The sequence below is a fragment of the Diceros bicornis genome, chromosome 12 (genome assembly GCF_020826845.1).
Source record: "Diceros bicornis minor isolate mBicDic1 chromosome 12, mDicBic1.mat.cur, whole genome shotgun sequence".
Classification (NCBI taxonomy): Eukaryota; Metazoa; Chordata; class Mammalia; order Perissodactyla; family Rhinocerotidae; genus Diceros; species Diceros bicornis.
Genome location: NC_080751.1, coordinates 63,533,823 through 63,550,810, shown reverse-complemented (window position 1 = coordinate 63,550,810; position 16,988 = coordinate 63,533,823). Strand labels below are relative to the sequence as shown.

General features: G+C 41.1%; 1 protein-coding gene across 2 annotated transcripts in view; it reads left to right on the top strand.

Moving 5' to 3' along the window:
• KCNS3 (potassium voltage-gated channel modifier subfamily S member 3) overlaps window positions 1-16,740 on the top strand; it is a 39,425-nt gene extending 22,685 nt beyond the window's left edge. For both annotated transcript variants that reach the window (XM_058550685.1, XM_058550684.1), the window contains 2 exons: window positions 1,362-1,553; window positions 14,745-16,740. In XM_058550685.1, coding sequence (XP_058406668.1) covers window positions 14,804-16,279 — 1,476 coding nt within the window. In that variant the 5' untranslated portion in view covers window positions 1,362-1,553; window positions 14,745-14,803 and the 3' untranslated portion in view covers window positions 16,280-16,740. The remainder of the gene's footprint in view (window positions 1-1,361; window positions 1,554-14,744) is intronic.
• Window positions 16,741-16,988: the final 248 nt, after the last annotated feature.

The window sequence follows — 16,988 nt, the reverse complement described above, 5'->3', positions numbered from 1 at the left end:
GAGGGGGAGGAGGAGGGGCAGGAGGGGGAAAGGAAAGGGGAGGAGGAGGATTTTAGCTCCTGTATTTATTTTCTTTACCCCTGTTGAGATTTCTCTGCCTCTTCTGCCAAGAACCCCGTCTCAGAAGTTCAGTTTAGGTAGAGCTGCATTTTTTTCTGGATCTTTCCTTGTTATCATCTCCATTAGAGGTGGAAATTCACTGAAGGATTGCTCTGGCAATTGTCGGAACCTCTCTTCCTGTTCCCTCTGCATTGCCCCCTTGATGTTGATAGGACACCATTGCTGGTTATTTGCTTTTCAGCCTGTGAGCTCCTGAGAGGAGAAAGGGGCAGGCGCTGCATCTTATTTGTAATCTCAGTGCATAGGATAATTCTAGACAGATCTCAAACTAGAATGAGTGTTTGTTTAATGACTGAGAGAGCCAGAGACACTTCTCTTACTTCTTTTCTGAAGCTCACAATCAATCTTTTCTTCTCTCCCCCACCCCCAACCCCCCCTTTTTGATCTAGCATTGACTGCAAAACATGAAAATCAATGGATGGATGCTTAGATACCAGCATAAATCTATAGGAATGCATCAACATGAGGCAAGGCTTACCTCATTGGGAATTGGGTTTTTTTTTGCTTTCTTTAATTTATTCTGAGAGAGAAATTGAAATTTGTCCTTTTATTTGTTTTGATACAAACTTAACTCTCCTCCATATACACACCACACACACATGCACACCCACACTACGCACACACATGCATTAACCAAAGGACTCTGATGTAGCACGTGTATAATTTCTGATCTGTGAAATACAACAAGGGACTAATAAAGCAAAATTGAATTTGGCCAGCCTTTGAAACCTATTCATTTCAAATTAGAGCAGCAGCGTTAATTCTATTAGGGCAGTCACACTCAGAACTTGGTCTCTGGAATGGATTAAAAGGTACTCATTTAGAAGTTTATAAGTATATCTTTGATGAATTAGCTAGGAAAATAATACTCCTATAAGAAACTATGTGGGAGGTGAGTGACTGCATCCTAATGCTAGTGCCTTGTTTTATCTTTGAACGTTTTGTTGGCCTCAGGGCCAGTGGGGATGTCCCAAATGTCTACTACGGTCAAGATCTGAGAGTCCTTAAGCCGGCAGTCGTTGTGAATCAGGTCCTGGGGCTTCGTGATGTCTCTCTATCCACATGTCCAGTCGGATTGATGGTTCTGTGGGAGGAAAAGACTGGCCTCTCCCTGAAAGTTGGATGGGGCTCTGAGATATGGGTCTAATCAGTAAGGTGCCCAGAGCGCCGAGTCTGAGAGAGAATGTCTTGGGTGTGTTTCTTCCTTGGAGCTACAACTTGACTGATGGTTTCTTCTGCAGGTGAGAGTGATTTTCCAGCGATTGATTTGGCCAGCACAGGCAGAGAACAGGATTCTTCTCTTCTTTTTGGCCACTAAATGCCTATGTGCACCACACATTCCAGTGAGAGAAGAAGGGCGGAGCTTCTTGGATGACGATGGACAGTCTACAGGGCAGGATGAGGGGAGAGTGTGCGACATCGACACCACAAGGGTAAGAGCTGCCTCTCTGGCATTTTCTCTGGCACTAATATTTATCAAAGGAAGGGGAGAACGAACCTTAGAGTATAGTGACAAAATGAAGGTCAGACACTAGGGAGACTATTCTAATTGTAAAATCCACTGGGCAGTTGGGGCAGATGTCTAAAGGAGAAAGAGAGAGTGCCAGCCTGGAAGGATTAGGTTGGGGTTGTACTGGGAGACACAGCAGGCCAACTTTGAAAGATTCCATAGTCTACATTGCCCACACCCCCTTTTGACATTTGTAGTTCAGACTTGAGGGAGTAACACTACTGTTGTTGTGACAAGATTCCATTTGTGTTCATTTGAGTCAGTCTGGCTTAAAATGGGTACTGTGGAGCTGGGGTTGGTAAGAGTCTGCCTCAGGTCCCAGACTGGGGGCTTATCAGGAGTACCTGGTCCAGAGACAGATTTTTGTTTGAGCCACATAATGTTGAATACATGTTGGATCAATTCTAATTAAACTTGAGATATCCCACATAAAAATCAGGATTCCCAGGTTCTCCTGGAACACTGTAAGATACACCTGTACTGGCCCTCTATTCCCATGAAGGACTCGGGTGCTGAGTAGCCTCTGCATCTGGATAGTTCACTATAGTACCCAGCCAACCCACTTCATTTGTTTAACTTACCTGTTTGGCCACCGGAAGCATTTCATTTTACTTTGCCTGGTCTAGATCATTCTGCTAGCTCTTTGACAAAAACAGTGATAGCTTTTGTTAATTCTTAGATAAAAGTGAATATCTTTCACTAGAGTATGGGCAGCAGCTAGCAGAAGGGGCTGGGCTGTGGAGATGACAATACTTGATCCCTTCCATGGAAGAGCTTAGAGTCTAGAGACAGCAATGGTCAGACTTGTAGGGGTAAGGAGAACTGTAAAAAAATTATGGTATCTTGTGTGGGTGCTAAGATAAAAGTGCACCTGAAGAACTGTGGGAGAAGGTGAGTAGAGTGGGGAACTGGGGGAGAGAACTATTAATTTGGCCTAGGTTCATTCAAATTCTCCAAAACTTCCCCCCTGCCCCCCCGCCTCAGGACAGCAAGGCTTCACTGTTACAGCCATTTACGTGGCTTCCTCTACGTAACGTGACTCTGTTGGAGATGTGATGGGTACCTACCTCAGAGTTAAGGCTCCCCTCTTGTGGCAAAGTCCACATTTTTCCTATTTCTTGTTGAAAATCTTTTGTCTGTGATTCTTTGCTTTTTACAAATAGGACAGATTTCTGGCTATTTGGCTCACTAAATCACTCAGCCCTCTGAGCAGCCCTCTGCTCAGAGATGAGCTGTGTGACTAACGGGGATCACTGGAGTTTCCAGAGGGGAGCAGCCACACTAAATAGAAGTCCAGAGGGAATGAAGACAACTCTAATATAACTGTCCCACGTGGAGAGAGCAAGAGAGGGAAAGGAGTAGGGGCACAAAGGGGGAGTTAGAGGTCCTGTTACCTCAATCTCTTATTTTGGAATATGGTTTTACATGTGTCTTGTGCTTTGTGTTTTCAAGACTTTTGCATTTGTTAATTTACCATCAAGATGGGTTTATCATCTTTTTTTTTTTTTTTGGTGAGGAATACTGGCTCGGGCTAACATCTGTTGCCAATCTTTCTCTTTTTGCTTGAGGAAGATTGTTGCTGAGCTAACATCTATGCCAGTCTTCCTCCATTTTGTATGTGGGATGCCTCCACAGCATGGCTTGATGAGTGGTGTAGGTCTGTGCCTGGGATATGAACCCACAAACCCTGGGCCGCTGAAGTGGAACAGCCAAACTTAACCACTACACCACTGGGCTGGCCCCTTATCATCTTTTATAGATCAAGGATCTACCCACCCAAGGGCATGTAGCTGGGAAGTGGCAGCTCAAACACAAATTTTTGGAGTCCTAGGCGTTTTCTCTTTTCTTTAATTGCTTCTGAAAACTCAGCATGGATAAGGGACCTGGTGGGTTCATTTCTTTCAGTTCAACATTTAAAAGTTGGGTTCACGTTATGAATGTTCTGAACTAGGGCAACCTGGGACCCTGCAGACTACTCGGAGCTGTGCCATTGATGTATGGTCAGCTATGCCCCATGCTGTCAGAACATGTCAGATGTGGAACAGACCTAGTGGGGAGTTTCCTTGCTGTCTACTTGGCCAGTGGGACTCACATGTTATGTCCAGGCTTCCTCACTGGCTGGGCTTAACCATTGGGAAGGCTACTGGAGGGAATGACTCCATGTAGGAGCCTCAGGATGCCCAGCGAATGCTGATCCCTGGAAACAAAGACTCAAATTCAGAAGGCTCTTTGAAATTTTGTGTTCTGCACTCTGGCTCTGGGCGTGTCCTTCTAGATGTCCCCTAAGCAGCTATTTGTTCTGAGAATTGCACTATTTTAGCTGCCGTGAAAACATTCTGATTCACGAAGGCCCAGACTAAGGACCACCTGAGTCTCCATTTCCAAATCCACATAGTGGACTATTCAATGCCATTGACATTTCATCATACTGTCTGCTCTTCTCTGGCCTATCATTGATTTCTTTTTTCTTTTCTTTTTTTCTTTTGTGAGGAAGATCAGCCCTGAGCTAACATCCATGCTAATCATCCTCTTTTTGTTTGCTGAGGAAGACCGGCTCTAAGCTAACATCTATTGACAATCCTCCTCCTTTCTTTTTTTTTGTCCTCAAAGCCCCAGTGGATAGTCGTATGTCATAGTTGCACATCCTTCTAGTTGCTGTATGTGGGACGTGGCCTCAGCATGGCCGGAGAAGTGGTGCGTTGGTGCTCGCCCAGGATCCGAACCCGGGCTGCCAATAGCGGAGCGCGCACACTTAACCGCTAAGCCACTGGGCCGGCCCCTATCATTGATTTCTGATTTTCTTTTTACGCGTTGCTCACACCAGTGCACAGGGAGCTTGCTGTAAGAGAAGACGATCACTGGGGAAGGCACCTGGTGGGAGGGTGCTCATCCATGGGTATGGAGTGAGTTTAGATTTTCAATTGCGTTTATGTTTGTTTGGTTCTATTTGGAATATTCTTACATGGCATGGCCAGCCATAGAATTTAGCATCATCTACCCTTTTTAAAAACATAAATGATTTTTTTCTTTTAAATTTAATAGAATAAAGTTCAGCTCTTAGAAGAATGTTCCAAAAAGATGGCGACATTAATGCTGAAAAATGCCCTATTTTTTTCTTTGATGAAAGGACCAATGTAGATTTTGGGCAAGTGGGAAGGAAAAAAGAAGCTAGATTTTTGTTTACTTTTGATGAATTGATTTTAAAAAGTGATTCTTCCCCATAAAAATACTGATTTGTATTTGTTATACTTCTGTTACTTTTCTGAGCAAAGCAAGCCACTCATGCACGCGTGTGCATGTGTATGTGCCAGCCTTGAAAAGACAGTTTTGAGAGTATTTTTTCAGTGAGTCTGAGAGCACGAAGCAGAGAGAGGGAAGTGGACTAGGAAGAGGTGAGTAAGAGGTTAATAGCTTTGAAAAGGCTTTACAGGGTGCCACTTGGAGAGAAGTGGATCAATGTGGTTTTTCTTTTAAGCTACCAGTGAATACCTTGGACTTTTGACATCATTTTTTTCTTTTCAAACACCAAGAGGCTCAGGGTGGCCAAATACAGTGTATAGTGTTCTCACCACGAGTGGTTTGTGTTGATAGTAGGTAAAGGCATTGGTACAGTGAGCCTAAGCTCTTGTTGAGGAAGAGAATGAAAATAGCAATTGATTTTTCTACCCTTGTGGCCTTTTGTACCCACAGATGTGTCTGATTGGAGACCCCATCTGCTCTCAGCATGCTGTACCAAATCCCCTATCGAAGAGTATGGCATTCTTTAATAAGGATGACTGATAAAATATGTAACTTTGAAGATCAACCAATCCCTCCTCCCCCCTACTTTAAAAAAAAATTTAAATACTCACGTGAGGCATAGTGGTAAGTGTCTGCCCCATAAAAGCTGAATAATGTTGGCCAAACTCTGAGCCTCAAGTTTTTCTATTTGCAACATGGGGATATAAGATCTACCACTTAGGATTATTGGAGAGTTAAAGGAAATGACTCGTTCACTCAGTGATACTCATTGCCTACTAGTGTCCAGGTACTGCCCAAGCTGCTAGGAATTAAAGGGTGAATAATGTATATGAAGGCACTTACCACAATGAATGGCCAAAAAAGGTGCTTAGTAAATTTTTCTTAAAATATTTTTGATGGAGAATTTTAACATATACAAAAATAGAGAGAATGATACATTAAAGTCCTCTGTACTCATCACTCAGCTGCAAGAATTATCAGTTTATGGCATGATCAATGTCTTGTACGATCAATGTCAACCTCCCTTCCCCCCATCCTCCATTGCCCTCCATGGATTATTTTGAAATGAATCTCAAATGTGGTATAAGTTTATCCATAAAATTTTAGTATACATTTCCAAAAGATAAGGATTCTTTTTAAGAACATAATTATACCACCTTTAGCACATTGAAAACAATAACAATAATTCTTTTATATTATCAAGTGTTTAGTTGGTGTTCTAATGTCCCTAATTTTCATATACTTTTTAAGCATTTGGCTAGTTAGAATCAGGATCTGTACAAAGCCCACACATTGGATCTATCTGATATGTCCCTTATTTGAGCCATGTCATTTGTCCTGTACGATTTTCCAGTGTGGATTTTGTTGATTGTATCCCTATAGTATCATTGAACATGTTCCTCTAAAATCTCTATTTGATTTCAACTGGTAGATCTAGAGTCTCCATCAAATTCAGCCCTGATTTTTTTTTTTTTTTTGGTTGTAGTGCTGTAGAATTGTGTATGTATTTCCATGAAGAGGCGCATATATCCTGTTGTACCTTTCTGTTATATCAGGCTTGATCAATGAGTTCAGGTATTGTTATTTTGATCTACCTGTTCTCCATCAGCTTTTTTTTTTTTTTTTTTTTTTTTTTTTGGTGAGGAGATCAGCCCTGAGCTAACATCCGCCAATCCTCCTCCTTTTTTGCTGAGGAAGACGGCCCCGGGCTAACATCGGTGCCCATCTTCCTCCACTTTATATGGGACGCCGCCACAGCATGGCCCACCAAGCAGTGCGTCGGTGCGCGCCCGGGATCCGAACCAGCGAACCCCGGGCCGCCGCAGCGGAGCGCGCGCACTTAACCGCTTGCGCCACCGGGCCGGCCCCTCCATCAGCTTTTTATCTGCATTTTAGCAGCTATCCATGATCATTGCCTAGATCCATTATTTCATTATCAGTCGCAAAATAGTTAGATTTTAATTCTATTATTCCTTCTTCATTAGCTGGAATACTTTTTTAAATAATGGTTTTATTGTGATATACTTTGCTTAAAATAAAATTCACCTTTTTAAAATGTATAATTCAGTGGTTCTTAGTATATTCATAAGGTTGTACAACCGTCTAATTCCAGACTTTTTTTTATCACCTCTAAAAGAAACACATACCCGTTAGCAGTCACATTTCATTCTCCTTTCCTCCCAGTGCCTAGCCACTAATCTACTTTCTGTCTGTATGGGTTTGCTTATTCTGGATATTTCATATAAATGGAATCATACAATATGTGGCCGTTTTGGTCTGACTTCTTTCATTAGCTCAAGGTTTTCAAAGTTCATCCATGTTATAGCATGAATCAGTACTTTGTTCCTTTTTATGGCCAAATAATATTCTATTGTATGGATATACCATTTTATTTACCCATTCATCAATTGATGGACATTTGGGTTGTTTCCTCTTTTTGGCTATTATGAATAATGCTACTATGAATATTGATATACATGTTTTTGTTTGAACATATGTTTTCAATTCTCTTGGAAATATACCTAGGAGTGGAATTGCTGGATCCTATCGTAAGTCTATGTTTAACTTTTTGAGAAACGGGACTAAATTGTTTTCCAAGATGGCTGCACCATTTTAAATTACCGCCAGTAATACATGAGGCTTCCAATTTCTCCATATGCTCACTAACATTTATAGTGTTATAATACAACACTTGGATTATTATTACATTTTGTTGAGAGCCATTCTAGTGGTGTGAAGTGATATCTCACGTGATTGCATTTGAGAAAAAAAATTTTTGATTTGCCTTTCTGTGATGACAATGATGTCGAGCATCTTTTCATGTACTTTTTGGCCATTTGTATATCTTCAGAGAAATGTCTATTAAAATCCTTTGCCCATTTTCAAATAGGTTGTCTTTTTTTTTTGTTTTGTTTTGTGAGAAAGATCGGCCCTGAGCTAACATCTGCCAATCCTCCTCTTTTTGCTGAGGAAGACTGGCCGTGGGCTAACACCATGCCCGTCTTCCTCTACTTTATATGGGACGCTGCCACAGCACGGCTTGCCAAGCGGTGCGTCGGTGCACGCCCGGGATCCGAACCAGCGAACCCCGGGCCGCCGCAGCAGAGCGTGTGCACCTAACCACTTGTGCCACCGGGCCGGCCCCAGGGGTTGTCTTTTTTATTGTTGAGTTGTGAGAGTTCTTTATCTATTCTGGATACTAGACTCCTACCAGATATATGATTTGCAAATATTTCCTCCCATTTTGTGGGTTGTCTTTTAACTTTGTTGATACTTGTCCTCTGACTTGATCATATTCTTTGGAGCACAAAATTTTCAATTTGGATGAAGTCAATTTATTTATTTTTCCTTTTATTTTATTGTGATTTTGGAGTCTTAACTAAGAAGCCATTGCCTAATCCAAGGTCATGAAAACTTATGCTTCTATTTTCTTACAAGAATTTTATAGTTTTAGCACTACATTTAGGTCTTTGATCCATTTTAAGTTAGTTTTTGTATATGATATGAGGTAGGCATCCAATTTCATTCTTTTGCATGTGGCTGTCTGGTTGTCCCAATACCATTTATTGAAAAGACTTTTTCTTCCATTGAATTACCTTGACACAGTTGTAGAAATTCAGTTGACCAGAGATAGGGCTTATTTGCGGATTCTCAGTTCTATTAACCTTGATCTTCCCTGTCTATCCTGTGTCAGTACCACCCTGTCTTAATTACTGTAGCTTTATAGCAAGTTTTGAAATCATGAAGTAGTAGTCTTCCAACTCTGTTCTTTTTCAAGCTTGTTTGGCTATTCTGGGTCTCTTGCATTTCCACATGAATTTTAAAATCAGCTTGTCAATCTCTGAAAAAAGGCGGCTAATTATTTTGAGAAGGATTATGTTGAACCTAAACGGAATCCTTTTTTTAATTTTGTATTTGTGTTTTCTCATTGCTAATATGTAGAAATACAATTGATTTTTGTATATTGATTTTGTATTCTGCAACATTGCTGAAATTATTTATTGCTTCTAATAATTTGTGTGTGTGTATCCCATAGGATTTTCTAGATACACGATCATGTCATCTGCAAATAGTATTTTGGGGCTCTATTGTTAGGTTCATCTATATTTATAATTCTTATGCCTTCTTGATGGATTGACCATTTTAACGGTCAGCATTATAATAAAATGCTGTTTATCTCTAGTAACAATTTTTGTCTTAAATTTTATTTTGCATGATAGCTGTATAGCCACTCCTGCTATCTTTCAGTTACTATTGTCATCCTTTTACTTTCAACCTGTTTGTGTTTTTAAATCTAAATAAATATTTTCTAGTGTATCATTTTAATTGTTTCTGTTACTATTGTTTTTGAGTTATTGGAATATTTGTAAAGGGAAAAAATTTTCCTCATTAACTGCTATATAGTTCTTCTAAAATATGATTCATTCAGGAAGGTTGGATAAATGTTTGATTTTTCTCTTAATTTCTCACGTTCCAAAATAATGGGTTAGTACTCTAGCACCTTCTAAAGGTGACCAATGCATTTCTTTCCTTTTAAAAAATATTATGAACTCAAGAATTTTAACACATTTGGTGTGTTTCAGTCCACTGGAGACTTTTTTCTTTTTGATGCACAAATTTCCCGTCTTTGACCAGTGGGAGTCTCCTTCAGTCGGGCCTGAGTCCTTTTGACTCTTTGCCTGTCCTTGTTGATAGCTTCCTTGCTTTCTGATATAACAAGATATTCCAGGCTTATCTTATACATTTCTTGCCCTAGACCAGGGATTAGCTATTTCTTCAAGGAGCTCTTGTTCTTTTGGTGAGAAATTGTATTTTGATGCCTCAACCTGCACAAACTCGGGATGTTCGTTGCTTCTGAAGTAGTGTCTTCAGTTGGGTTCTCCAAGAAATAGAATGAGACAGAGAGTTGTGTGCAGGAAGTTTGTCGGGAGGTACCTTTGGGATAAATATCTGTGGGAAGTGAAGGAAGGAGGATTGGGCAAAGGGAGGAGTTGAACTGTGATGATGTTGCGACAGAAACCTCAGCTGATCCTACGGGGAGCTCGGGAGCTGGGTTGCTTACCTTGAGAAAAGGATGCTGGGTCATTATAGCCCCTCATAGATAAGTCATTGGATGTGAGCTGGTCTAGGGAGGGAGTGTGACCTTGGGCAGTTCTCCTTGGCTGAGAATGATTCCCAAAGAGGGACTTAGCTGAGAGCCCTTAGCTATTAACACTCCCAGCAGGTGAGAGAATGCGTTCCTCAGCTCCTATCAGGAGATAGGGGTGATGCTTCACAGCAACCACGATAGTTGGTCATTTTCTTCTAGGCTTTTTCATTGGAAATAAGATTTTCTTTTAACAGAAGATCAATCATGAGTTCATACTGATATTTCCAATTCAAATTTAGCATCATTGGATTTTTACTTAATTTCTTTGATTTTTATATTTGTGCTTCTTTCACTCTGCACCCAAAATCTTGGTGGTTCCTAGTGACATTAACATAATCACTTACTTGCTTTACCCTTTCTTTGTGTGTATGAAAGTTTCAGAATAATTATATGAATATGAATACTAAAAAGATTTTAATGTTTCTACAGTTTATTTGTCCTAGGGTGTATACCACTAGCGATGTACAGTCAAATTATTATGTTTTAAAAAACCTTGAAGGCCGGCCCGTGGCTTAGTGGTAAATGCGCGCGCTCTGCTACTGGCGGCCCGGGGTTTGGATCCCGGGCGCGCACCGACGCACCGCTTCTCCGGCCGTGCTGAGGCGGCGTCCCACATACAGCAACTAGAAGGGTGTGCAACTATGACATACAACTATCTCCTGGGGCTTTGGGGAAAAAAAAAGGAGGAGGATTGACAATAGATGTTAGCTCAGAGCCGGTCTTCCTCAGCAAAAAGAGGAGGATTAGCATGGATGTTAGCTCAGGGCTGATCTTCCTCACACAAAATAAATAAATAAATAAATAAATAAATAAATAAAAAACCTTGAAATACTTCATCTCTCTGAGGTTAATGACAAACTTGATACACAGTAAGGTTAAATTTTAGGGATTGTCTTTTTCATTTTTATTTAATTTTCTGTCATAATTATGTAAAACATTTACATGGTTCTCAAGTCCAGCTTCCAACACTGTCCCGTATACCCATTCCCTCTCTCCCCATATAGGGAAGCATTTTATTCATTTTTGGTTTATCCTTTCACTGTTTCTTTTTCTTTACATAAGCAGATGTGTGTGTATTTATATATATGCACATATATGTACATTTACATACATATATGTGCATATGCATGTGTACATGTATGTATGTATATATGTGTGTATAGTCATAACTCTCCCTTCTTAGATAAATTATAGCATGCTGTGTACATTTTTCTCTAACTAACTTTTTCCCTCCTACTTAACTAATATATTCTAGAAATCACTCTATTGCATATACGTAGAGAGATAGACCATAGTTTATTCAGCCAATCCTCTACTGATGGATTTTTGGGTTGTTTCCAGTTATCCAAATGTTTTCAATTTTTACTTGTTTCTCTTTGGGAGAAATTTCTAGAAGAAGGATTGCTGGGTCAAAGAGTAAATGCCTGTGCAGGTTTGCTAGATCTTGACAAATTCCCCTCCAAAAGGGTTGTCCTTTATTTTGCATTCCCCCCTGCCATGTGCGAGAGTGCCTGCTTCCCCACAGACTCATTAATAGAGTACGTAGTCCAAGTTTTGGATATTTTTCTGATTAGACAGATTAGATATGATGCTTCAGCGTAATTTTAATATGCATTTATCTTATTATGAGCAAGGTAGAGCATTATTTTTTTCCTTTTTTAAGGCCCATTTAATTTTTTTCCTGTGAACTGTCTGTTCATATCTATTGTCCATTTTCCTATTGTTGTTATTGTTTCTATTGTCCATTTTTATTGTTGTTGCTCTCATTCTTTCTATCTAAAGTTCTTTATATGTTAGGTATATTAACTTCTAGTCTGTGATATTAGTGGCAAATATTTTTTCCCATATTCTCTTTTTAATGTTGCTTATGGCATGTTTTTTTCATACAAAAAAATTTTACTTTTATGCAATAAAATTTATTTATTTTATTATTTTTTATATATTTTGTGTCAGAATTAGGAAAGTTTTTCCCACTTATAGAGGAATTGACTCATTTTTATTTAGTATGTGTATGGTTGACTTTATACACACACATGTGTATACCTATATATAGGTATATACTTTGACATCAGGCATTTGATCTGATCCAGAGATGCTTTCTCTTTTCTCTTTTATGAAAGCTCCACAACAAGAAGCCTCTATTTTATGATGTGTGTTGCTTTTATGATTAGACCTTGTGGGATGACTGGACCTCATAATGGGCTCTTTCACTGGCACAGAATGAGTAAAAAGCAAGGAGAACAGAGCGGAAAGACTGATATTATGGGTGATAACAGTATTCTTCAGAGAAATGACTGCAGAACTGTTGGGAAATGGATACATACCCTCTTATTATGAGACTGACTTATGCAGATAGTATCATGAAGACAGACACTGGCTTTCTATCATGTGGCTTTCCAGGACAGCCAAGGAGATGAAAAATAAGCCACCAGAAGATAACTTCCATTAAAGTCTTAGTGCCAGCTTAGCTGAAACTAACTCCTTGGAACGTTTTACTACTACACTTGCTGTGAGCATTAGCCTGCTTTCAGAGATCTGAAGTTCCATAACTATTTGGACCAAGCTATGAGCTCTGATTTAGGCCCTTCAAAGAAGATATCTAACTAAAAGTAGAAAGCAGAGGCAGAAAAAATCAAACCTTTTGAAGAGGTCAACAAATCTATTAAATGGTGTGTCAAGCCATAATGTGCCCTCTGGTTTCATGAGAACACATTCAGCGTTGATGTCTTGAGAGCAAATGCCCATGCATTCTTTATGACCACAGGCTTCCTCCTGGGGTGGATGGCAGGGGCTGCACTTTAAGGCTGTGTCATCTGGTGTGTCCTTTTCAGAGGAAGAATCTCTGTCTCACTGACAGCCTTGGCTTTCCATAAACACAAGGAGAAAGAAATTCCTTTCTGACATTTCTGCCTCCTTTAATGATGTCACCATCCACCCACTTATGCAAAGTAGAACACATATCCTCCTTCAGCCTTTCTGCTTACTTGTCCCTTCTTTCCAGTCAATCGTCAAGTACTGTTAATTCTGCTTTATAAACTGCCCTTGAATTTGTCACTTCCTCTTCTACACACCACTGCTGTATGAAGTTGGGTCCTCTCACCTTCTCTCACTTGCTCTATTGCAGCCCTGTCTCTTGGCCCCAGCCTTTCCTCCCAGCAGTCTTCCACCCTGCTGTCAGTGGAGTCTTTCTAAGTCACAGTTACAACCATGTCCACTCACTGATTAAGATCGTTTAGTGGTCTTGCCTACAGGATAAAGTCCAGACCCTTTAGACTGATATACAAGGTTCTTCACAATCTTGCTTCTGCACACCCTTTGATGCCCACTGTTGGGATGGCCTATTTCCCTTGCTTGGTCAGCTCTGCTTGAACCTTTAATGTTTGAGCTGAAGGTAAAACCTCTGCTATGAAGCTTCTCCAGACAGAGGTCATTGTTCTTTTCTCAATAATCCCAAAGATGCCTGACTCACCTCTGTTATAGTGTTTCCCACATTGAATTATTGGATTGTAATAAGGAAGAAAATGGCAGGGGGTGGTATGTAGTGGAAATAGCACAGGCTTTGGAGTTAATCCCACTTGAGTTTAAATTCTGGCTCTACCATTTATCTATCCTGTGATCTTGGATTTAGCCTCTCTGAGTATCCATTGTCCTATACACCTACTTCACAGTGTTGGAAGGATTAAATGACATAATATGTACAAAGTATCTAATAGTACCTAGTAGGAACTCAGTATGTGACAGTCTCCTATCCTTCTTTTATCTACACCATCTGCTCTGAGGAAGCATCATTCTATTGGATGATAGTCAAAATTTGTTATTTTCTCTCTGAGAAATGGGTCTGGTACATCCTGGTTAGTGTTAGGACTAAGAACAGGGTATATGTGCTGGGCCAGTATAGACTTGGGCGTGTGTTGGGAGACTGTCTATGAGGGGAGAGAGGAGGTGGGAGAGGAGCGTTTTTGTGTCAGGAAACTGATAGTGCGATTAACTTAAAAAGGTTTCCCCAAGTCAGTTTCTCCCCTTGTGGATGTGCCTGAAACCCCATCCCATGAAGTGTAACTGTATCTTGAAGATATACGGTACTGAAGGCCAGGGAGATAATTATATTCTCTTGATTGTCCACAGCAGACATAGGGAATAGGGCTTTCTCTTGAAGGAGTGAAACACTAGAGCATAAGGAGAAACCCACATCTTTTGTAAGAGCTGAGCTGAGCCCCCAGTGATGTGTGGGTTGGGGGCAAGGTGCAGAGCAGAGGAGAGAGCTGTTTCTGAGGGTGCATGACCGAGCCCTGGGAACAGGGAGGGATGAGCTACAAGCCAGGCAGCAACTAACCTGTCATGTCTGAATGGAGCATTTCCAAATGCCAGAGCCTTATGGTTGAGACTGGAGTATTGTGTAAGTGATACAAAATGCCTTGTTTTTTGGGAAGTGGGAAGTGAATTTTGGATGCTTAATAAATAGAGAAATAGGAATTAGTGTTCATAAAAATTATATGGCAGTCTTTTCTTTTTCCTAAAAAATGGCTCTATCGACCCCAGTTTTTGAAAAAAAACATCTGTTTTGTGTTGATTTTCTTTTAGTCAAAATGTGCAGTACTGTATTCCTTTTTATTCCATTTCCTGCTTTGCTTTTAATGTAGTCGATCATCCTGGAAAGGGCAGATTAAAAATAAGCTTGGCAAGGCACAATGGGACAGTGCTAATGCCGTCTTGTGCTCTTTCCAGGTGCAGCGTGAACTTCCTCGTCTCCCTTCCCAGCCAGCTCTCTGCCCCGTGTATCCACCATGGTGTTTGGTGAGTTTTTCCATCGCCCTGGACAAGACGAGGAACTTGTCAACTTGAATGTGGGGGGCTTTAAGCAGTCCGTCGACCAAAGCACCCTCCTGCGCTTTCCCCACACCAGACTCGGGAAGCTGCTCACCTGCCACTCAGAAGAGGCCATTCTGGAGCTGTGCGATGACTACAGTGTGGCTGATAAAGAGTACTATTTTGATCGGAACCCCTCCTTGTTCAGATATGTTTTGAATTTTTATTACACGGGGAAGCTGCATGTCATGGAGGAGCTGTGCGTGTTCTCATTCTGCCAGGAGATTGAGTACTGGGGCATCAACGAGCTCTTCATCGATTCCTGCTGCAGTAATCGCTACCAGGAACGCAAGGAGGAAAACCACGAGAAGGACTGGGACCAGAAAAGCAATGATGTGAGTAGCGACTCCTCCTTTGAAGAGTCATCTCTGTTTGAGAAGGAGCTGGAGAAGTTTGACAAGCTGCGATTTGGTCAGCTCCGGAAGAAGATCTGGATTCGAATGGAAAACCCAGCCTACTGCCTGTCTGCCAAGCTCATCGCCATCTCTTCCTTGAGTGTGGTACTGGCCTCCATTGTGGCCATGTGTGTTCACAGCATGTCGGAGTTCCAGAATGAGGATGGAGACGTGGATGACCCTGTGCTGGAAGGTGTGGAGATCGCGTGCATTGCTTGGTTCACTGGCGAGCTTGTCATCCGGCTGGTTGCTGCTCCCTGTCAAAAGAAGTTCTGGAAGAACCCTCTGAACATAATCGACTTTGTCTCCATTATTCCCTTCTATGCCACGTTGGCTGTAGACACCAAGGAGGAAGAGAGTGAGGACATTGAGAACATGGGAAAAGTGGTCCAGATCCTCAGGCTCATGAGGATTTTCCGAATTCTCAAGCTTGCCCGGCACTCGGTAGGACTTCGGTCTCTAGGTGCCACACTGAGACACAGCTACCATGAAGTTGGACTGCTCCTTCTCTTCCTGTCTGTGGGCGTTTCTATCTTTTCTGTGCTTATCTACTCTGTGGAGAAAGATGAACGCACATCCAGCCTCACCAGCATCCCGGTCTGCTGGTGGTGGGCCACCATCAGCATGACGACTGTGGGCTATGGAGACACTCACCCCGTCACCTTGGCTGGGAAGCTTATCGCCAGCACGTGCATCATCTGTGGCATCTTGGTGGTGGCCCTTCCCATCACCATTATCTTCAACAAGTTTTCCAAGTACTACCAGAAGCAAAAGGACATTGATGTGGACCAGTGCAGTGAGGACCCACCAGAGAAGTGTCATGAGCTACCTTACTTTAACATTAGGGACATTTATGCACAGCGGATGCACGCCTTCATTACCAGTCTATCTTCTGTGGGAACTGTGGTGAGCAATCCCGATTCCACAGACGCTTCAAGCATTGAAGACAACGAGGATGTTTATAACATGGCATCCTTGGAGAATTGCACAGCAAAATGAGCAGGGATGTTTGTGCCTGTGTCTTGTGTCCCTTCCCGATGTTAGGTTAACACAGCTTTATAAACTTCAACGGATTCGTTAAAATCATTTAATTCTCAGGGTGTACCTTTCAGCCATAGTTGGACAGTCATTGCTCTGAAATGATAGAATCGTCTTTATTTTTTTCAGTGAGGTGAATAAAATGCCTTGTTCTGAAATTTATTTTTTATAAGACAGAGTTGTGATATGATTTTGGAAAAAATAGTGAATGGTAATGGGTGGGATTTCTTGCTACGGCTTATATATCATTCTGTATTTGTCATTTACTCACATTGAGCTAACTATAAATTACTGACAAGTAGAATCAAAGGCCCAGCTGACTGAAGACTACATGCATGTAAGATCCACAAAATGAGACAATGCATGTAAATCCATGTTCATGTTACATGGAAACTAGGAGCCTAATAAACTGCCTACTTCAGTATGGAAAATGTCTTAGTTGTGTGTTTTATGTCAAGTAAGTACATTTCAATATGTTCAAAATTGGCTTGGAAGGGAAATGCTCCTTTTGGAGGATTGAGAGTCCTTTCTATGTTTTCAAATTTTGGATATATACCAACAATGGGTTAGTTCTTTTGTCCAGTAGACTTGGTAGTGGTTGGCAGGTAGAAAAATCATGTTCATGGTTTAACCATACTGTCCAGTGTACACTGATTAAACACGTACATGT